Source organism: Chiloscyllium punctatum, chromosome 38 (assembly GCF_047496795.1).
Source record: "Chiloscyllium punctatum isolate Juve2018m chromosome 38, sChiPun1.3, whole genome shotgun sequence".
Classification (NCBI taxonomy): domain Eukaryota; kingdom Metazoa; phylum Chordata; class Chondrichthyes; order Orectolobiformes; family Hemiscylliidae; genus Chiloscyllium; species Chiloscyllium punctatum.
This window is the reverse complement of record NC_092776.1, coordinates 15,934,657-15,956,910: the sequence shown is the minus strand read 5'-3', so window position 1 is coordinate 15,956,910 and position 22,254 is coordinate 15,934,657. Positions and strand designations below refer to the sequence as shown.

At 44.7% G+C, this 22,254-nt stretch overlaps 1 protein-coding gene across 1 annotated transcript; it reads right to left on the bottom strand.

Annotated features, from left to right (window-relative positions):
• Positions 1-2,702: 2,702 nt before the first annotated feature.
• tlx1 (T cell leukemia homeobox 1) lies at positions 2,703-21,206 on the bottom strand. The gene is made up of 3 exons (XM_072557252.1): positions 20,548-21,206; positions 17,873-18,110; positions 2,703-6,063 (listed from the first exon to the last, which is right to left on the bottom strand). The coding sequence occupies exons 1-3, from the start codon at positions 21,002-21,004 to the stop codon at positions 5,841-5,843; spliced, it is 918 nt and encodes a 305-aa protein (XP_072413353.1). The 5' UTR covers positions 21,005-21,206; the 3' UTR covers positions 2,703-5,840.
• Positions 21,207-22,254: the final 1,048 nt, after the last annotated feature.

Below are 22,254 nucleotides of genomic sequence, written 5' to 3'. Positions count from 1 at the left end.
ACAATACAGCACAGAACAGGCCCTGCGGCCCTCGATGTTGCACCGACCTGTGAACTATTCTCAGCTCGTGCACTATCCCAAAAATCATCCATGTGCTTATCTAAGGATTGTTTAAATCTCCCTAATGTGGCTGGGTTACCTTGTCTATTACCGCTTACTAGTCTGTGTTACAAACTCCATGATAACTTTTCTCTGAAGCACTTTGAGGTGTTTTAGTATGTTAAAGTTGCTAGATGAATGCCAGTTGTTGTTATGTTAATAGTGACTTTATCCGTTAGTGCAGCAACATTGCCTCATTATAAAGCAGACAACTCTCCTTTAATACAGTGGACTCATTTATAGTAAAGTGGACACGTCATTGTAAAAATTGGATTATTTAACAGAAATATTGACGATATTGAAACGTATGGGTTTGTCAGACAATTACGAATGAAAACAAGTGAGCAGGAGAATTGAAATGTGTAGTATCTGGTTACATTTCAGAATGAAACTCGTTGTAATCAATTTTTAATGTATTGTTTGCAGCTAAAATAAGTCTAATATTTATGATTGAATATCATGCAATGCTGAAAAAGAACATCAAGATTTGAGTTAAACCTTGGATTCCAATATAACTTTAAGCAATCACTCTTATCATTTTCGAGAAAGGCAACTCATGTCAGAGAATATTGTATTTTTTTCAGTGAAGTGTATTTTACGTAAAACTTTCCATTAGATTTTTCCAAATAAATTCAAACATCCAGTTGAAATAGGAGACAGTAACTCTGTTGGAATTTGCTCCTCATGAACAATCACTTGTACCATTGGAATCATGGACATTAAATGACAAGTTCCAAGAAAGCAATTAATCACATCCCAAATTTGTTTAACAACAGTATGTTTGTTGTCTTGGACTGTGTTACTGACAGTCTGAGGGTTCAACATGAGTGTGTCTCGCAGTGTGTGTGTGTGCACACGCACGCACCACTATGACTAACAGTGTGAATTGTAAAGCTTTTTAAAACATTTTCTATTTCTTTACCATTATGTGCATGTCACTGGCTAATCTGACATTTCCCAAACTGCCCAGGTAAAGATGCTGGTGGGTTGCTTCATAATATCTGACCTGGAAAACTACACAGTTATTTTTATTTTTATGTGAGTGTTGTTATATTCCCTCCACTGTCTGAAAGCTGCAATTGGCTATTTACAATTGGATCAATTTGAGATGTGGCTGAGCAACCATAATGACATACTTTGCCACGTATTGCAATCCTGCTCCCCAGTTTGACAGTATCTGGTTTGAAAGACCTGAGGAATCAATATTGAATTTCAAAGCAAGCAGGTAAAAAGCCTTCTTTGCTGCTTTTAAGTTTGACAGTGTCTTCTCAATCCTTTCAAACTTGTTCTCTAACCAAGTGCACCCTCCCCCACTTTTTATACACCAGAATAACAAGAGACAGACAGAACGAGAGAGACCAACTTGACTGGCTGTGCTGGCAGAAACAATGTGGCTAATGATGTTGTCAGATAGCATTGCACTATTGATTCCCAGCTAGCTCCTCCATCCAGCAAAGACATCCAGGGCAACATCCTAGGAATCTGAGAGCCACTCAAACTGTCCCAAGAATAGATAATTTTATTTTTGAAGCCCGATGTAGACCATTCAGCCAATTCAAGCCATTCCCAAATCCAACCTCACCTTCTCCCCACATCCCTCAATTCCACCTTTCCCCTTCTCTCCACATTCCTCAATCCCATCAACCCCCTTCTCCCATTGTCCTTCTAATCCCACCATCTCCCTCCTCCCCACGTACCTCAATCCCACCATCCTCCTTTTCCCCACGTCCCTCAACCCCATCATTCCCCTTCTAGCCACATGCCACTATCTCCCTTCCCCCCCATCCCACAATCCCACCATCCCCCTTCTCCCCATGTCCCTCAAACGCATCATCCCCATTCTGCCCCCATCCACCTCCTCCCCATATCTCTTAATCCCATCATCCCTTTCTCCCCACATTCCTTGATGCCTTGTCTCTCCTCAATTGATTCTTCATTCCATTTACGTTGATTGGATTTGCTGTCCTTCCCAGAGAATTATTTTGCAATAAGACAGTTGTCTGGCTGATGCCTTCCCCTGTCTTTAACCCTGGCTCAGGGGAAATCAGCCTTTCATCTCAAAGAGCACATTGCCTCCATTTGTCAATTCTAATTTCCTTATTAACTATAAAAAAACATCATGAATCATCATGAAGTTTCTCCTTTCTAAGGAAATGAGAAATTACTTTTTTAATGTTTCTTGAGACACTCCTGTTTATGGGAGTTCGCTGTGCAAAGGTCGGCTGATGTGTTTTCTGCATTACAATGAAAAATTTTAGGATTTCCTGAGATTGTGAAAGGTGCTATACAAATGCAAGGTCTATTTTCTGGCAAATTTGAAATAATTTGAACAAACCTTTTTGACAATGATGACACTTGCAGGCATTGAACATGAATGAGAAAATTAGCAAATACCAATTTAGCAAGGAATCAATTAAAAAAAACAAAAGAAGTATCCTAGAATGTTAGAAATATTTGAGATTATGGCAGTGAGACAAATGTGGTGTGATTGGCAATGAGATTTTGACAGGAATGTAGTTATGTTGAGATTTCAGTGACTCTGAGGAACTATCACTAAAGATGACACCAGTTAGAATTCAACAAGAAAAGACAACACACACACAAAAACCAAACTTCTGCTTTATTTACATTGTGTAAACATTGATTGATGGAAAAACAGGTAAAAATCTCACAGACTGGATGAAAAAAATAACAACTTTACAAAACTTAAAAGGTTCTGTGATGAGGGGAGAAACGCTGGTTGTAACTGTGTCAAGTGCTATCTGTGGAACTAACAGTTACATGGATTATTAAGTATATGGGACATGGGTCTGAGACTTTTCTACTCAGGAACAGGTTCTACTCAGGAACTGTGTAGAACATTTAAAACCAAGTTCACATGAATCTACAGACCTCTTAGGTGCTGTCACTAACAAATCTCTTGTTTCAGTTGAAGAGTAATATTCATCAAAGTAGCACCAAGAATAATCTTTTCCAAATCAGCATAGCCAGGAAAATTCAAACAATCCAGAAAGTATCACCTAAAGCAATAAATGGGATGAGTTGAAGGCTCATCCAGGGGTTGATTGGCCAGACTATGGAGTTTGGACACCCTAAACAATGCAAACCAAAGCTGCTCTGACAAATTTAACACAAAATAAAATTCCTGGTGGATGATGGAACTGACTTTGAATCAGGTAGAGATAAAAACAGACAGCACTGAAAATCACACCTTGGGATGTTTCGCTATGATAATGCTGCCATCTACATGTAAGTTGCTGTTGAAATACAGTGTAGATCCAACTGCAACTGACAGTGAGAGAAACATCAAGTTAATGTCCCATTTAAGGTAATGTCAGCTGTTTTCGTGTACTCTCACTCTAAATCTCAGTGTGAAGAACAGAGGATTTCTCCCTGAAGTTGTGGTCAACACTTATCACTGAAACAACATGACAGAACAGCAGTTTAACTGGTTATTATCATATCGCTGTTTATGGGAGTTCGCTGTGCAAAGTTCGGCTGATGTGTTTTCTGCATTACAATGAAAAATTTTAGGATGTTCTGAGATTGTGAAAGGTGCTATACAAATGCAAGGTCTTGCTTTCATTCACATACTGACTGACCCTCTGTGCATTTTTACCACTTTCTGTCTTCATTTCAGATTTCAAGGACTTGGCCCTTTTCATGAATGTACTTTGCTGTTTAAATGGGGACTCTTTGACCATGACCCCCTTCTCCTCTCAGAGGCTGAGATTTGTACATAGAAAAATAAATCAGAGACTCTCCAAATACAGGACTTAGTGCTGCAGAACTTTTCTTCCCCTCATTCTTTTTAGACATAATTTACACAAGATTTGTAGAAAGTTGATTACAGAAAATATTGATCATAAGTGCATAACTTATTTTGAAAGCTAGGTCCATTGTTAAGGAATAGCCTATGTGCTGGAATCATTCTGACTGTCAAATGCTTATCCAGCAAAGATTCCTGGCCGAAATTGTAAATGTTAACACTGACCTTCAGAAAACAAAATACTTTGATCACTAATTTTACCATTACTTTATATATTTATATATTTATATATATATCTATATAGAGACGACAGGGAGCTGTCTTTCACATGTCTTTTAAAGTGGACTCACTATATCTCTTACAGGGCAATAATTCTCATCCCTTAAAGACTAAACATTGATTTGATTTAAAACAAACTGATGATGACTGACGCTGTGCACTAACTCACCAGCGTGAGAATGGGGCAAACTTTCCCAAATTGAAAGGAGTTGTTCAAAATTGAGAATTGCCCTCCACAGTGACCTGTTCTGAAACTCAGTATCTCAAACAACTCCGTGACTCCATCATCATTCCATGTGAACCCATTTGCTCACTGCACATTCATTACATCTGGAACGATTACCCCATGTTTTACTGGTGGCATGTTGTTATAATGCACAGCGGCGAGCTGATAACATCACTGCATCAGTTAGTAAAAGGGACCACAGTTTAAATCCCACGGCGGCAATCTGAATTAACACTTCTTTTTGTTGTAAAAAGTAATTGAATTTGGAAATACGAGGCCGGCCTCAGAAAGTTGTGGAGCTGTTGGATTGTCATAAAAAGCCAACTGGTTTACTAATTCTACCTGGTCCCCTGCCCGGTGAGGTTAATGACCTGTACACAGTTCAGCGTGGCCTTTGAAATGACCAGCAGCAATTCTTATTCCCCGAGTTCCTCACAGCTCCTCTCCAACTGACTTACACAAAGCTGGATATCCAGGCTGGAACTGAGGCTGCTTAGGGTGGGGATTTGGGGTGAGGGGTGAAGGTTTACAACTGAGACAGAGGATGATCATTGGGCGCAGGTATCTCTTATGTCAGTTCATTGTCCAAACATTGATCCTACATACATGTGTTTGTGTCGATAGGTGTATGTCCACATCTGTCCCCTTGACTGTCTGTCTATGTTTCATTCTGTGTCTCTGTTGGTATCTATCCCTCTGTCTCTGCCCATGTCATAGAGTCATAGATATCCTAAATTAATCTAGTGCCATTTGCCAGCACTTGGCCCATAGCCCTCTAAACCCTTCCTATTCATATACTCATATAGATGCCTTTTAAATGTAATTGTACCAGCCTCCACCACTTTTTGTTAGTATGTGTTTCTCTCTTTGTCCATGCCTGTGTCTCTATAGACATCTGTCCCCCTGACTGTCTCTGTCTCTATAGGCATCTGTCCCTCTGTTTCTGTCTCTATAGGTATCTGTACCCCTAACTGTCTCTGTGTCTATACAGTGTAGGCATCTGTCCCTCTATTTCTGTTTGTCTCTGTTTGTGTCTCTATAAGTATCCGTCCCCCTGACTGATTCTATCTGAGTCTCTGTCGGTACCCGTCCCCCTGTTGGAATATGAGCTGTTATTTGATGACTCTGTCGGTGTCTGTGTGTTACTGAGCTGGCCTGCTTTAGAAGCACTCACTTCCTTTGCAGCTTGACCTTGATGGCAGGAGAGAGGTGGAATTCACGAGCTGCCGCGTTGGCTTTTTAATCTGCTCCGGCAGGAATGGGGATCCCAATCCAGTGTCCCGGGAGGGAGCGAAGAGAGAGGCTGGGGAGCAGGAAACTGGGCTCTTCCGGGACCTGCCACCAGTCCAGTTTGACCGGAGAGTTACTGCCTTCCAGCGCCGGGTCTGTGCCACTGCAAGGACAACAACATGAATCCGGAGGCCTCTGTCTTTGTAAAAGCCCCAGTTACATGATTGAATCTATTTGTTACTCGCAGGCAGAGGCCACGGAAGTAACCGAGGCAATCTTAGACGTCTCATCCGACCAGGGCTGCAGGTTCTGCAGGGCGTACAGCGAGGAGTTGTGCAGGCAGATGGGGTCAGGCTGAATGGGCTGGTTCAGGGATTTTTGGAAAGCTTCTTGCTGCAGTTGCATCAGGATTCGGTTCGCTTGCTGGCGCTCCGCTTCTCTCTCCTCTGCTGTCTGTCGCCTTGTCCCAAACAGGCCAGGGAGCAGCCGAAACAACAAACAAGGACGAAAACAAAACAGAGACAAGAGTCTGTCAGTCACACTTCCCCCGCCCCCCGCGCCTCAGCACTTCATGTGGGCAGTGTGTGCAAACCGGCCCCTTCACGCGGCTCGCCCCTTTACCCAGCAGGAACGGCCTAGTCAACCCTGTCCCATCACCTAACTGTATCCTGTATCCTCGGTGACCGCCGAATGTAAATCCGTGGGGTGCTTTCAGACGTTTACAACCCGCGGCACAAAGTTTGAGTTTGACTGTTAAAATGTTTTCCCTCCTCCAAATCCAGTCATTTCCCCCCAGTTCTCTCCCTTTGAAGACCATAAGAGGTAGGAGCAAAAGCAGACCATTAAGCCCATCGGCTTCACCATTCAGTGAGATCATGGCTGATCTGATCACCTTCAACACCACTTTCCTGCCTTTTCCCATTAACCCTTGATTCCCTGATTGATTAAAAAATCTATCCCAGCCTTGACCATATTTAATGACCCAGCCTGGACAAACCCTCGGTAGTAAAGAATTCCACTGATGCACTAAATCTCTGAGAGAAGACATTCCTCATCTCTGTTAGACCAGTGACCCCTTATTCTGAGATTTTGCCCTCTGGTCTCAGACTCTCCCACAACCTGTCCATATCTAAGTTTCCATAATCTCAGTTTGTTTAATATATTTCAGCCGCATGACACTGTAACCTTTTGCTATAAATTCTATTTCTTATGGTCCAGCTTCACAACCACCTGATGAAGGAGCAGCGCTGCGAAAGCTAGTGCTTCCAAATAAACTGTTGGACTATAACCTGGTGTTGTGTGATTTTTAACTTTGCCCACCTAAAATCCAACACCACCTCCTCCCAAATCATTTCCATATCTACCTTGTCAAGTCATCAGAGAACTTCCTAAAAATCTTATACATTTCAATAAGGTGGCCTTTCATTTTTCCATATCCAATGACTCAGGCCCGATCTACTCAACCTCTCCTCATAACACTGCTTCCCCACCCCGCATACCTGGGATCAGCCTCGTGAATTGTCTTTAAACACTTTCCATTGTTCATTGAGGGAACATTTTTCAGATCCCAACTCAATTCAGTTCAAAATAACATTCACTGCATGTTCTCCCCAACCCCGCCCCCTCCAACACTCCCTGTCCCTATGGCCAGTGATCCTCCTGCCATTGGAGACAGCTTCTCTTGATTTTTTTCTGCAAAACCCTTCATGATTTCCCTAGTATATTTTCTTGAGGTTTTAGGTATAAATTGTATAAATCCTCAGATGGAGAGGTCCCTGCAGAGACCAGATAACCACCATCACTACCCCACAATCAGTTTCTTTAATACCACTGTGTTATGTCTCAACTGGATTTTCAGCTCTTGACATTGAACCATGGTTCATGAACTGAACTCCAGCGCCTGTGTCAGATCAGCTCTGGAGCTTCCTGCCCAGTGAAGTAGTCGATGCTATTTCAGTAAATGTTTTTAAAGCCATGATAGATATTTTTTGAACAATAAAGGAATTAAGGGATACGGTGAGAGGGTGGGTAAGTGGATCTGAGTCCGCAAAAAGATCAGCTATGATCTTATTGAATGCGGAGCAAGCCCAAAGGGCCAGTGGCCTACTCTTGCTCTTAGTTCGTATGTTCTTATGTATGAATGAATACAAAACAAAAGAGTACAAAACCCATAGTAGCAATGGTATTGATGTCCTTTCCAACCTGGAACCCGTACTCAGCTCCTACTACTGAGCAGGAGTGAATAAGGAGCGGGAGCCTGTCTGAGTGAAGGGGGGAGGGTGGTGGTTGGGTTCATGGTGGGATAAATCCTCAAAGCTAAGGGAGGAGCTGCCCAGATGGGCTGGAGATGATTAAACAGCAGATGTCATACAGGCAGGCAGATGAAAAATCATTATCGAATCAAACTGAATCAACATAGCTTCATGAAATGCCTGACTATTTTATTTAGAGTTTTTCAAGGAAGAATCAACCAGAGTGGATAGAGAGGAACCAGTCGATGTTGGACTTCTACAAGGAACCTCACAAAAGGTTAAGCTACAAGATAAGAGCCTAAAGTATTGGAGGTAGTACATTGGCATGGATAGAGAATTGGCCTATGGGGTAGGAAGCAGTGAGTGGGGATAAGAGATTCTATTTCAGGTTGAGGTTCCACAAGGATCAGTAGTGGGTAAGGAAATGAATATAGCCAGATTTACAGATGACACAAACATAGGTGGGAAAGCAGGTTGAGAGAGGGATGCAAACAGTTCAGAGATATATTGATCGGTTATTAAGTGGGCAAAAAGTTGACAAATGGAGTATAATGTGGGGAAATGCAAAGTTGTTCATTTTGGAAGCCAGAACAAAAGAACAGAATATTATTTAAGTTGAGAAAAACTACAGAAAGCTGCAACACCAAGGGACTTGGAGGTACTTCCACACAAAATACAGAAAGCCAGCATGTGGGTGCAGCAGGTAACCAGGAAGGCTAATGGAAGGTCGGTCCTTATTTCAAGGGGTTCAGAGTTTAAGAGTAAGGAAGTCTAACTGTAACTGTACAAGGTGCTGGTGAAACCACATCTGGAGCAATGTGAGCAGTTTTGATCCCCTTATTGATATCATTTCAGTGGAGGCAGTTTTAAAGAAGGCTCATTAGGATGATCCCTGGTATGGAGAGGTTGTCGAGTGAGCAAAACCTAAACAGGAAGGGAATTGCGTCATTGGAGTTTTAAAGAACAAGAGATGATTTGATTGAAATATATAGAATTCTTAAGGGGGCTTGACAGGGTACATGCTGAGAGGATGTTTCCCCTCATGTGCATGTCTATGACTAGAGGACATAGTCTCAGAATAAAGGGGCACCAATTTAAAACTGAGTTGCGGAGGTATTTCTTGTCCTGGAGGATTGTGAGTCTTTGGAACTTCTCGCCACAGAGAACTATGGGGCCATAGTCCTTGCTTACTTTTAAGGCTAAGATAAATAGATTCTTGATTAGTTGGGGATCAAGGGTTATGGGGAAAGGGCAGGCAAGTGGACATGAGGAATGTCTGATCAGCCATTATGAATGATAGGGCAGGTTCAAGGGGCCAAATGGCCAACTCCTGTTCCTATTTCTTATGGTCTATGGTCTTATGGTCTAAGACAAAAACAACTTGTGTTTACATAGTACCCAAAACATCCCAAGATTCTTAAAAGAGGGTGATGGAACAAAATACCATATAGGGAGACATTAGATCAGGTGATCAATAGCTTGGTCAAAGAAGTGAATCTTAAGAGCGATAGATGATCGAGAGGCAGGAGGAATTTAAGGAGGCAATTCCAGGGTTTGAGATGGAGGCACAGCCAATGGTGCAGCATTACACTCCAGGAAGTTCAAGAGGCCATACTGAGAGCACACAGAGGTCCCAGAGGATTGTAGGACTGGAGGTGATGACAGAGAAAGGGAGGGGAGAGGCCATTGGAAGATTGCAATACAGAGATGAGAACTTTAAATGTCAGATTTTGGTGGATGGAAGGTACTCAGTGAGGACAGAAACCAAAAACACATGCAGAGGGTATGTGGACCAAAGTGCAGAAAGAGAAGTTACAAAAAAGCAGCAAATTTGAGAAGGTTGTACTGGAGATTAAGAAGCTAGAGGACAGCAATGATTCATGCACTGTGGCCAAGATGATGGGAACATCCTAAACAGTCCCTTTCATTTAGATTGGAAATACTGAGCACCTACCAATAACACTGACCAATCAAGAGATGGTGGGAGAGGTGGGACAGCTCTGAAGTTAGAAGTACAATAGAATGATAGGATGATACGACATGAAGAGAGACCATTTGGTCCATCTTTGAAGAGGTAACAATATCAACAAAGCCTGGCTGTCAATCAGCACTAATAGGTGCAATCTCCATAGCAACACCTCTGACTTACAGAGTTCCCTGGACAATCAATCACCCCTGTAATGCAGTATAAATTTTGGACATCTCCTTAAATGGCTATTCTTGCAGATCATCCTGATAAGTTGAGGACAGAAATCTTCCAGAAAATGTGTCCTTTCTCAGCAATACTTGAGAATAATTGGGTTAGTCACAGTCTTTCTCCTGTAACCCCCGAAACTGCTCCTCTTCAGATATTTCCTCAATTACTTCTTGAAAGTTATGATTGAATCTGCTTCTTGCTCCTGGGTGAAAAGGTTTTCTGGTGAATTTCTTGTAAAACATTGAGTAGACAGATTGGATTCTGTCCTATTACTTTGTGTTAACCTTACTGGAACACTGGAGGAGCCTGAAGTCAGAGTGGGTGAGTGGGAACAAATATTTACAGAGTGGTGGCTTCTACCAAAATTAATTTCAAATTACCAGTTGCTTAGCAAATGTAGAGGAGACAGGGACAGCTGGATGATACCAATTCTTTTTTTTATGATCATCTTCCTTCTTGTTTATTCAACTAATATTTACAAGAAATTTAATTCCCCTGCCCCAGACTCAAGCTATTGCATTATTAATGTGATTGAGAGATTGATCCTATCCAAGGACTTTCAGAATTCCCAGATTCGGGGTAAGGTTACATTGGAAAAATGTTCCGGAAGAGCTTCACACAGAGACAGAGGCACAGGACAGGAGGGAGCGAGATCCTTACACAAGGGTGGAGAGATCATACACAGGGACAGGACCCTCACAAACAGGGAGAGAGACCCTCACACTCAGGGAGAGAGATTGCCACACTCAAAGACCAAAGTCTTATCAACACTCAAAAGGGACAGTGACCTTCATAAGCATGCACACGTTTATTGGGACAGAGCCCTCACAGAGACAAATACTCACACACCCTCTTAGACACCCTGACAGACACACGCATGCTCACAGACACAACAACATCCACTCACAGACAGATAGGCTCCCTAACAGAATGACAGACACTCATACAGATTCACACACACATCCTAACAGACTGACACACCCCTTGCAGACACACACACCTTTTCACAGACACACACATACCCTCATAGAGACAGACACAACTCCTCACAGACACACACCCTCACAGACATGTACATCCTGGCAGACACACACACACAGACTGTCATACATCCTCACAGACATACACACCCTCACAGACACACACATCCTCACAGACATACACCTCTTCGCAGACACGCAAACACAAATCCCCACACATACACAATCTCTTGGACACACACATACTCATGAATCCTCACAGACACACGTGGAGATTTGCATATAAACAGGGACATATTACTTTCCTTGGCAGCTCACCAGTTTTTAATGTCACCTATCTTAAACACATACACCTCCATTTAATTGCTACTCTGCAATTTCTATTTTGTCACAATTTATAAAAGATCCCAATGTTAGTTTCTCCCACCTGATACTCTGCAATATTGGAGTTTTACTCTTTAATTTGTCTGTTTGTTTGCAAATTGCTGGTCCCAAGTTCACAGCATACTGCCATTCCAATTTAGTGTTTATAAATTTGTAAATTCAACTTTCTATTCCTTCATCCAAGTCCTTAATAAATACAATGAAAAGCTGAGAGTTCCCTGCTGAACATCAACGGTCATGCTCAGGAATCAGAGTATGTGTCCTTCACCCTCACTCTCTGTCACCAGCCTCCCTCGTCCCCATGTCACAGGGTTTGCTCCAATTCATGCTTAATAAATTTGAGTGTGGGTTATTAAAGATCAAAGCTTTATTGTGATAAGATGAATTAACTGAAGGCACCGACTACAGCACAGTTAAGGGGTCCAGTATTATTCCAATATATTGCAGAACCCACTGGGTGCTGGGGACTTGTGCTTGTAAATTAGTTGCACCCTTAGTCAAACTGTTCCAGTGCAACCTCAATACTGGCATGCACACACCAATTTCCCAGATTCTGGATTAGTGGTGCTGGAAGAGCACAGCAGTTCAGGCAGCATCCAAGTAGCTTCGAAATCGACGTTTCGGGCAAAAGCCCTTCATCAGGAATAAAAATGCTACTTGGATACTGCCTGAACTGCTGTGCTCTTCCAGCACCACTAATCCAGAATCTGGTTTCCAGCATCTGCAGTCATTGTTTTTACCTCGTTAATTTCCTAGATATGCCCTATCCACAAAAAGCAGGACAAAACCAAGTCATCAATCTACTCTTGATCATCAGCAGAGTAACAGAAGGTGCTATTCAGGAGCCCTTGCACAGCAATATGCCTAGTCTGGGTTCCACCAGGGCTACCCAGCTCCTGACCTCATAACAGTCTTGGTGCTAACATGCACGGAAGAGCTGAGCTCCAGAGGTGAGGTGAGAGTGACTGTTCTGGACATCAGTGTATGTAGTTTTATTTGTTTACAGGCTGTGAGTGTGGTTGGCTGTGCCAGCGTGTATTGCCCAGCCCCAGTAACTCCCAGGAAGGCGACAGTGAGCTGCCTTGCTGAACCCACCAAGCCCGTGTGATGTTGGTGACCCCATAGAGCGGGTTTGAATGGGGTTCCAGGGCCGATTCCAGGACATCTCAGCGAGACTCGGGGGGCAGCGGTGGGAATGCTGGGGCGGGGGCGGGAGGGGCTAGAAGTGGGCCGTTACCGAAGGGCTTTCCTGTTTTATTTTGATGCGATCGGGACAGTTATTCTGTGACACTCAGTCAGGACCGTTCACTCGGGCCAGAAACATGACAGTTCCCAGAAAAAGGAGCGTGTCAGAGTTGCAGGACGCGAGTGAGTGAGAACTAGAGGGAAACTGGGAGAGGAGAACAGGCGGAGAAATAGAAACAAGAGAGAGAGCAGGAGGAGGAAAGAGAGAATGAAGGGGACGAGAGACAGAGAGAGCAAGAGAGAAAAAAAATCCGTCAGACTTGTTCAAATCTTTTTTCGCGAGGAATTGCAGCGGCTGAAGTAGAGCGGAAAGTGAACGGGGAATGGGATTGCCCCATCCCGGGAAAGGAATAAGGTTCGGTCTCCAGGATCCTGACTCACCGCCTCCTGAATCCCAATGCTGCTGAAAATGTGGGCAAGTCTGACAGGTTGGCGGGCATTTGAGAGAGAGAGAGAGTGAGAGAGTTGGGGGTGTAGGAGAGGGGAGAAAGAGAGATTGGAACAGCGACAGTGAGAGAGAATTAAAACAGTGAGAGGGACGGAGGATGGGGGAAAGTGAAAATATGTAGAGAGAGAGAGAGAGAGAGAGAGCGGAGAGAAATCAGGGAACAGGCAGAGACTTTACCGAAGGATAATTTTTATTTCTAGGACGGGACAGATCGAAGTCAGTGGGCAATAAGTAAGGTCACTGTGGGTCACTCTTTCTGAAAAGTGGAGGCCTGAGGATTCTGAGTCTGTCTCGCAACAAACTCTGTGAATAACTCATTCCAACGGCAGGTGAGGAGCGAACCCCGAGCTGGGTGAGTGGTTCATAGCGCCACGCTCACTGGGTGAACGGTCAACGTTGATTTCAATGGCACTGAATCACGGTTTTTAATCGAGCACTGATACAACATTCAGAAAGTCCTGAATAAACTTGCAGAATGCAATTAACAAATTGACCTCAATGTGTCAGCCAGTACAGTATATTTTGGCAGGAAGAATAGGGGGTGATTTTTTTTTCTCTTTTAAAGTAAACATCTGACCTTATATGGACGCTTATACTGTGGTTGAAGGGGTGGGCACTGCTGCCTCAGAGCGCCAGGGACCTGGACTCGATTCCAGCCTCGGGCGACTGCGTGGAGTTCACACATTCTCCCCGTGTCTGCGTGGGTTTCCTCCCACAATCCAAAGATGTGCAGGTTAAGTGAATTGGCCAGGCTAAATTGCCCTTAGTGTTCATCAGGGATGTGTAGGCTCCGTGCCTTAGTCAGGGGTAAATGATGAGCAATAGGTTCGGGGAGAGTTACTCTTCGGAGGGTCGGTGTGGACTTGGGGATTTCCACATTGTAGGGATTCTATACACAAAAATAAAGGCGTTAATGGGAATCGTATTTTTTCCGAGAATGAGGGATTTCAAGTCGAGGGGTATAATTTTAAGGTGAGGGGAGAGAGACTTTAACACAGAGGGTGGTTCGTGGGTGGAATGAACTTCCTGAGGAAGTGGTGGATGTGGGTTAATTTGCCACGTTTAAAAGACATTTGGGTAAGTGTATGAACAGGAAAGGGTTTGGAGGGATATGACCCATGCGCAGGCAGGTGGGACAAGTTTAGTTTGGGATTGTTGGCCTGAAGGGAACAAGTCTGGAAGTGCAGGATAATCAACTCACTACACGCAGTGACAGAGGTTAATAAACCCACTCAAAAAAAAAATACTCGGGGCTCCACTTTCAGAAAGAGAGAACTGGAAAACGGGGAAAATCATAATAAACTTGCATCAACAGAAATTGCTGGAAAAGCTCAGCAGATCTGGCAGCATCCGTGGAGAAAAACCAGAATTGATCTTTCGGCTCAAGTGACCCTTCCTCAGACTCAGGGTTCTGATTTCTCTCCACAGATGCCGCCAGACCTGCTGAGCTTTTCCAGCCAATTTCTGTTCTTGTTTCTGATTCGCAGCATGCAGTTCTTTCGGTTTTTAAACTTGTATCAAAATGGTTAAGACCACATCTAGCTCTGTGAACCGCTCTGGTCTGTTATGAAATGGATATAAAGACATTGGAGAAAGTACGGAAAATATTGAATGGATTGGGAGCTTTTACTTAATCAGGAAGGGCTGAGCTGCGTGGAATGCTTTTCTCTAGAGAAGGGAAGATTGAGGGGTGACTCGACACAGAGGTTGTGAAGATTCTGAAATGTGATGTGGGTAAAAGTTGCTAATGGTCGGCAAGAGCAGACCGAGGGGCCGTGACCGAGGGATCGTTACCATATCCCAACCAGCACTTCAGCAGTAATGTTAAAAAGTACACAACAATACCAGAATTTTAACTTTGTACACCCCAGTCCAACACCGGCGTCTCCAATTCAGGAGCAGTGTCTTTCCCAGAGAGTAACGAGAATGTGGAATCCGCGGTGAGAGTGAGGGAGCAGCAGGAATCAGCCAGGAACCGCGCGGAGAGCCAGGTTCTGTCTGATTGTCCCATTTACTGCCAGCATCAACGAGGCAATGGGAACCCAGTGAGGAAATAAAGCGGAAAGGCATGGAGTGAGAGGAGAGGGGGGAAGGGAGTGTGATGGGGGCTAGGGGGGAAGTGAGGGAGAGGAGACCGAAGGAGGGAGGGAGATTGAGAGAGGAGGGGGAAACTGAGGAGGGAGATTGGGGCTGGGAGGAAGACTGAGGGAGGGAAACTGAAGGAGGGAGGGAAACGGAGGGAGGGAGACGGAGTGCGGGAGACTGAGGGAAAGAAACTGAGGAGGAATTGAGGGAGGGAGAAGTGGTATAAAGGGGAAAAGAATGAGGGAAGGGATTGATTAAACTGTTTAGGGAATCTTGGGAAGGGATGAAGTAGTTTTGGAAACTATTACGAAAATTCCAGAAAACATAGAAAATCAAGTCATGATAATCACCTCATGTAAAGTTTCAGAGAGGCATGGATAGGATAAATAGACAAAGTCTTTTCCCTGGGGTCGGGGAGTCCAGGACTCGAGGGCATAGGTTTAGGGTGAGAGGGAAAAAAATATAAAAGGGACGTAAGGATTTAACTTTTTCATGCAGAGGATGGTGTGTGTGTGGAATGAGCTGCCAGAGGATGTGGTGGAGGCTGGTACAATTGCAGCATTTAAAAGGCATCAGGATGGGTAGATGAATGGGAAGGGTTTGGAGGGATGTGGGCTAAGTGCTGGCAAAAGGGACTAGATTACGTTAGGATATCTGGTCGGCATGAGTTGGACCGAAGGGTCTGTTTCCGTGTTGTACATCTCTATGACTCTAATTTCCCCCACCCCCACTCTCTCAGCCTCCCCCTCCTCACCACCCCCTGATTCCATTGGTTCGGGGTTTAGCTCCTAGGTGTTATTCGGCCCACTCTCTCTCTGTTGTCCCTGGACCCAGCCGTTGGTGTTTGCAGAAATCTGAGATGAAATTGCGGTTGAATTGCAGGGAGCCGCTGGAGCAGGCAAAGTATTGAAATGTCACATTGAAACGAGCCGAAACTCCCGGGTCTGGGGCTTAAAGCTCATCTCTCCCGTTAGGACCTTGCTGTCCCCTGAGCCGGGCTCTCTCACTCAGAGGACCCCACTTCCTGCAAATAGAGAGAAATCTATTCACTGTTCACTCGGACCTTGGTCAATGTAGTTGGGATGTAGCGGTGAGAGATCAGCACCTTCACATTACGTGATCAGCTGAAAATAATTGCGCTTTGATAACCTTTCATTTTTCCCAAGATTCTTTTTCCCCAGGAGCGGGAATTTGTTTGGAAAAGCTCTCCTCGTTTATTCGCATCCCATTTAATAATTAGTTTCAAAATGTTGGGGAAATTAATTCCGATGTAAGGAGAAATTCAGGTGGCTATAAGAAGGAAGGGAGGGCAGAGTCGGTGCCTAGAGATAAGAGTCGAACGTTACGGCTTTGGGGAATGGCTGGGTTTTAGGGACAGAGAGAGAGAGAGAGAGAGAGAGACAAACAGAGAGCGAGAGACAGAGACAGTGGCGTAATGAATTCCCAGGCAACCGACTCTGAGGAGCTTCAGTTATCCCTGAGTATTTATCCAGCTCCCCTCCCTTAGCGCTCCCCACATTTCACCGCAGCCACTGTCTATGCCCGTTATAAACTGCTGACCATTTTCCCCCCATGGCCCAGAGAGTTTGTCTTTACCACAAGCGGAGCCCTTATTTCACCCTGTTCTGTCCTCAGTCTGCTCCCTTTTGTTGCAAAATACATTTTCCGGGGAAGTTTGGGGAACTTAATTCTTTTACATCAAGAAACGATTCGAGATCTGGTTATGTATTCTGTTGGCATTATCTTTATAAAGGTTCTGTACGCTTACTGCGTGTCATAATAATGAGAGCACTCAGTTCCGGGAGGGCTGGAGAGAGGTCTATGCAAGATTTGATCCTAATTATTGTACCTTCCTACCGTTCCATTCTGGGCCAGGAGCGGCGAATCCAAATGTTTGAGTTATTTTCTGGGGTGTTTTTAGTGAGTAGTGTAACTGTGTATCCCAAGGCTGCCCCATTTACACTCATTATTTCCCAAACAACCGATTCAATTGGGCCACCTCGCACTTACCTGTGTTAAAGCCAATTAACACAATCATATTGCTCTTGTGGAAGTCAATAACGTGTCTTATTGAAAAGGGTTGGCAAGGGGAGAGTTGTGGGGAGAGGCAGAGAGCGGGGTTGGGGGGGGGGGAGCGGGGTTGGGGGGGGGGGAGCGGGGTTGGGTGGGGGGGGGAGCGGGGTTGGGGGGGGGTCCGGGGTTGGGGGGGGGGGGGGTCCGGGGTTGGGGGGGGGGGGGGGTCCGGGGTTGGGGGGGGGGGAGCGGGGTTGGGGGGGGGGGGAGCGGGGTTGGGGGGGGGGGGGTCCGGGGTTGGGGGGGGGGGTCCGGGGTTGGGGGGGGGGGGGTCCGGGGTTGGGGCGGCACGGTGGCTCAGTGGTTAGCACTGCTGCCTCACAGCACCAGTGTCTCAGGTTCGATTCCAGCCTCGGGCGACACACACTGTGTGGAGTTTGCACGTCCTCCTCGTGTCTGCGTGGGGTTTCCTCCCACAAACACAAAGATGTGCAGGCCCAGGTAGAATTGGCCATGCTAAATTGCCTATAGTGTGAGGTGCATTAGTCAGAGGGAAATGGGTTTGGGTGGGTTACTCTTCGGAGGGCTGGTTGGGCCGAAGGGCCTGTTTCCACACTGTGGGGAATCTAACCTGTAGCCTGATCTCCCCCTCACTCCCCACCTACCTCCACTTGGTCCGCCGGTTCTGAAACCACGTTTTGACTTGAGCGTCGGTCATTTTCAAAGCTTTGGCCAACGCTGCTCTCTCGGCTGAGGCCAGGTATTTCTGGCGGTGAAACCGCTTCTCCAGCTCGCAGATCTGTAGTCGGGTAAAGGAAGTACGGGGCTTCTTCTTTTTCGGTGGAGTTCTGTTTTGATAAGGGTGCCCTATCCGTCGGGTCACGGTGAAAGGCGACAGGGCCACTGCAACACAAGCAGATTGGGGAAGAGTTAGCGACTGGACAATTCCAGGCACAGGAACCGGGTGGAGGTATATTGCTGTCTCCCTCTCTCTCTCACACACACGCACTCAACCCTGGAGTTGGCCTGACAGGCCAATTTACAATGTTCAATACACACTAACATCCGCTAAAAATCACTGCTCCACACAAACCACACTCTAATCTCAAAAACAGAACTGCGGGTGCTAGAAATTTGCTACAAAAACTGAAATTGCTGGAGAAGCTCAGCGGGTCTGACAGCATCTGAAAAAAAAACAGTTAAGGTTTCGAGTGAGTTTTCGTTCTGAAGACGGGAACTGCACTTTCTCACTCCACAGTCGCTGAAGAATTTCTCCAGCGATTTCTGTTTTTCTGTTGTTACAAAATGCACTCGCAACGGAAGCCTGCGAATTTGATCTTTACATCAAGCGAATCGACTCCGGGACAAACTCCCAGTCCCCGTCCTGACTGCACTCATTAATCCACGGCGTTTCGATCATTCTCTGAGAGTTTTCCGGGTGAACGGGGCTTTCTGGCTTCATGTGATGGCGGTGGACGGAACCGTTGGCGTTAATTGGGGTTGGCCCGGCCCGAGTTATCTGAATCCGGCGCCAATTTGCATGAAATATCGCGCCTCGGTAATGCTTGAAGGTAGAAATAGTGAGGCGTTTGGGGCAGACAATGATGGGGAAAATCTAGGGGATACTGACAGAGACCCAGAGTAACAGGCATCTGGGGAGGTGGGGGAGTGTGGGAGAGTTAGAAACAGAAAATATCAAAATATACAAGAAAACTGAGGGGAGGGGGAATGAAATAGAAAATTGAAAGAATTCGATAAAAGAGAGAGATAGAAAAAAGGCAAGTTGATAAAATGTTGTGGAATTCGATAAAAAAAAGGGGAATATTTGATCATTTAAATGTCTGAAATAAAATTCATGTTGTCTCTGGCTGTACTGCCCAGGTAAATTGGGATAGATTTATCTAATGCACATCCCGGCCGCAAACTCTCCACTCTAAGTGATTGTTGGTCACCTATTTTTACTGTCTGATGGTGCGGAGGGGGCTTCTCAGGGGGTGGGCAGGGCGGCTGAAGTCTAGGGGGGCTCAAAGCCCCGGGCAAAACCGGCGAGGATGCCCGAAAATTTGGAATCTTTGAGAAGAACCGAATTAGGAAGGTCAGAGCTTCCAGAAACGGGTTTTACTTTCGCCGCTGAAAGAAGCCGAGAGGATGTTTGGATTTAAATGGAAGTTTTCAGAGGAAGTCTGGCCTATCGAACAGTCTCTGGGCTCTTTTACTGTGATATTGGGACTTCTCTGGGATTCAAATGTCCCGTGATTTCACTATGTATGCTTTAAAATCTAAACGAATTGTAAAAAAAACTTTAAAAAATATTCTTTTCAAATTTTATCTAGATGTGTAAACATACAAAAATGTTTTTTTTAAAAAAAACAGTTGAAATACATTAATTGTCTCAACGAATTGCCAGAAACCAGTGTTATAATCACTCAGTTAAAAATTAAAATGTGGATAAGTTTGAGGATATTATGAAATGAATTGAAATGAAATCCACCTACCTAATATTAAAACGACAAGTCATCTATATATATAGTACATGAGGATAATCTGGTTCATGTTCCCACCTCACACAAACACTTAGTTTAATTTATAAATAAACCCAAGTTATTTTGAAATGATAATATAATTATTAATGCAGCCTTAGAACCTTTTTTTTTGTCGTTGTTGGAGGTAAGTACCGTCCGTGTGTTTGCTGAGTAAATTTCAGGCATTAGTAATCCGCAGAGCCGGCTTGAGCAATTGTAAACAGAAGCAGAGTTGGGGATACTGAGCTGAAACAGCGTTAGAGAATATCATTCGTTTGGATTTAAATTCATTCACTGTCTGGGGGCGGGGGGGCGGGGGGGAAGATATCGCGACTGTTGAATGCGGATCGTTTAGTACCAAGCTGCTTAATTTAGGCTTTTGAAAGCATCGAGGGGGCGGCGAGAGAAAGGAATATTCTCCAGTCAGTTAGAGAAAGATTCGGCCGACCCGTGCGTTCTGCTGTTTACATTCAATTCTCATTAGTTTCGTTTTTAAAAAGCAGGCTGTTTATAATGGCAGGTTGACTGCTTCTTCATCAATCAGGCCAGCTACAGACTTCTGAAAATTGCTTAAATATCAGGAAGATGTTAATTAATGGACAAAATCTGCTGTGATCCGCACATTATTAATATCAAGAGGTGAATACATTGCGAAGTTAAAGAGACACGATCAGACCCGGTTTACATCCCCAGATAAAGCACCAAACGGTTCTCGCTAGTTTCCAAAGCATTTGGACTTACAGAGAATGAAGGAAACGCAGGGAGGGGAGAATGAGAAGCCGGTTTTAGCTCGGGGTGAGTTTGTCCCTCTCCTTTACCTGTGAATCTATCCTTGGTGTACCTTCGGTTACTTTCCATCCAGGGGAATGTCAGGTTGGTCAGGTTGTTGTTGGAGCTGGGGGCGGTCGTCACTCCAGTGGACAGGGGTTGGTGCACCCCAGTGCTGACGGGCCGATGGGCCGGCACCCTGATGACTCCCGCCGGGTTTAAACTGCTGTTGTTCATGCCCAGGTTAACCCCGTACGGGCCCGTCAGTGGCGCCAAGCTGCATGCGTTATTATAGCCGCCTCCGCTGCCGTTGCTGTTGTAATTCACGGTGTAATTCATGTTGCTGTAATTCCCACTCACCATACAGCCCAGGCTATAGTCCATATCCTGCAGCCGGGAATTCGGGATCATGCAGCTCCCTTGATCCGGATTGTTCAAGATTTGGTCTATTCCGAAACTGATAGGTTCGTGTTGGGGGTGTGCAACTTGCCCCCCTATATGTTCCATTTTGTGGTCTGGGGTGGGGAAGGGGGGGAGGGGGGGAAGGGAGTGCGTGAGGGTAAGAAACAATAATTGCCCGGTGTTTCCAACTCGCAAATCGAGGTTCCTCCTCCCCAATCTCCAGGAATAAAAAAAACCCCTGGAATTCTCAGGCTCCTTCCCGTGGAGCCGAGGCCTGGCTGCTGTAATTTGCAAGAGGTTTTCCGAATGAGACTGAAGACCGAAGCATCAATCATTACGCAGCAACAACTCCCAGACAGAAGGCATCGTGCATTGGAGGGAGGGCCTGTTCTTTATTGGCTGAGACCTGAGTGACATTTTTAAAAAAGCAGGGGGTTGGGGGTGGGGGGAGGAATGGGAGGGGACGAGGAGTTTACCAGGAGAGCAAAGAGATGGCGAGTCCTACCCTAATAAAGTCAACTCAAATTCATGCAAAAAAAAAATCCCTTGGAATTCTCAACTTATTGATTGGAATATCATCACGAGCTCTTTCTCAATAAGCAATGAGAAGTGGGTCATATTTTACCATATTCTCTGAGGGGAAAGCCCGCCAGGCTATATAATTCATAATTTGCAACTCGCCCCCGCCCTCAATCTCTTCTTTAGAAATCTGACCATCGAGTTCCCCCCCGTTCACATCCAAAGTTTCTTTTTTCGCTTGTTTTTTCTCTTTTCGTGTATACGAACTTCAAAAAAAAACAAGTAAAATGGTTATAAAACCATCTGATTGTACAATGATTGTATATTATGCGTGTGGGTCTATGTCTCTGCGCAGCGACAGAGTGAACGTGTTTCAGGTTTGAAAGTACTCAGTGTAGTGAATTTGAGAACGGCTAACTATGTCGAACAACTGGCTACAGAGTGAGATTGGGACAATTGCTGGCCTGACAGGGGGAATAAACTCAAAGAAACGCTCCACAAAACAAAAACACAACACTTCAAAATCATTCAATCAACCAGGAAAAGGACTTGACAAAAATCTTCAACATAAATTCATAAAATATCATTTATTACCCTACGTTAAACGTCTCTCTAGTTCAACGTGTTTAATTAGAATATTCAGCTTAAAATAGAATTTGTTAGAAACTTGTTAGAAAGCGTTGAGTAAAAATTGAAACATTGTAAAAGTGAACGATTCCATATTTAAACAAATGGATGGAGGGTTCGCTTTTTTCCATCAAGAACAGGAACCAGGAACGTGTTTTATATTTTGATCGAACCTTTTAACACTCGATCTTTCCCGATTTAACATTCGG

What these genes read in the sequence shown, in the direction of transcription:
- tlx1 (XM_072557252.1), bottom strand. Translation starts at nt 21,004, where the DNA reads ATGGAACATATAGGGGGGCAAGTTGCACACCCCCAACACGAACCTATC. An exon ending in CACCAAGGATAGATTCACAG is followed by an intron (nt 18,111 to 20,547) that starts GTAAAGGAGAGG and finishes CTTGTGTTGCAG; the next exon opens with TGGCCCTGTCGCCTTTCACC. An exon ending in AACCGGCGGACCAAGTGGAG is followed by an intron (nt 6,064 to 17,872) that starts GTAGGTGGGGAG and finishes GTTTGGGACAAG; the next exon opens with GCGACAGACAGCAGAGGAGA.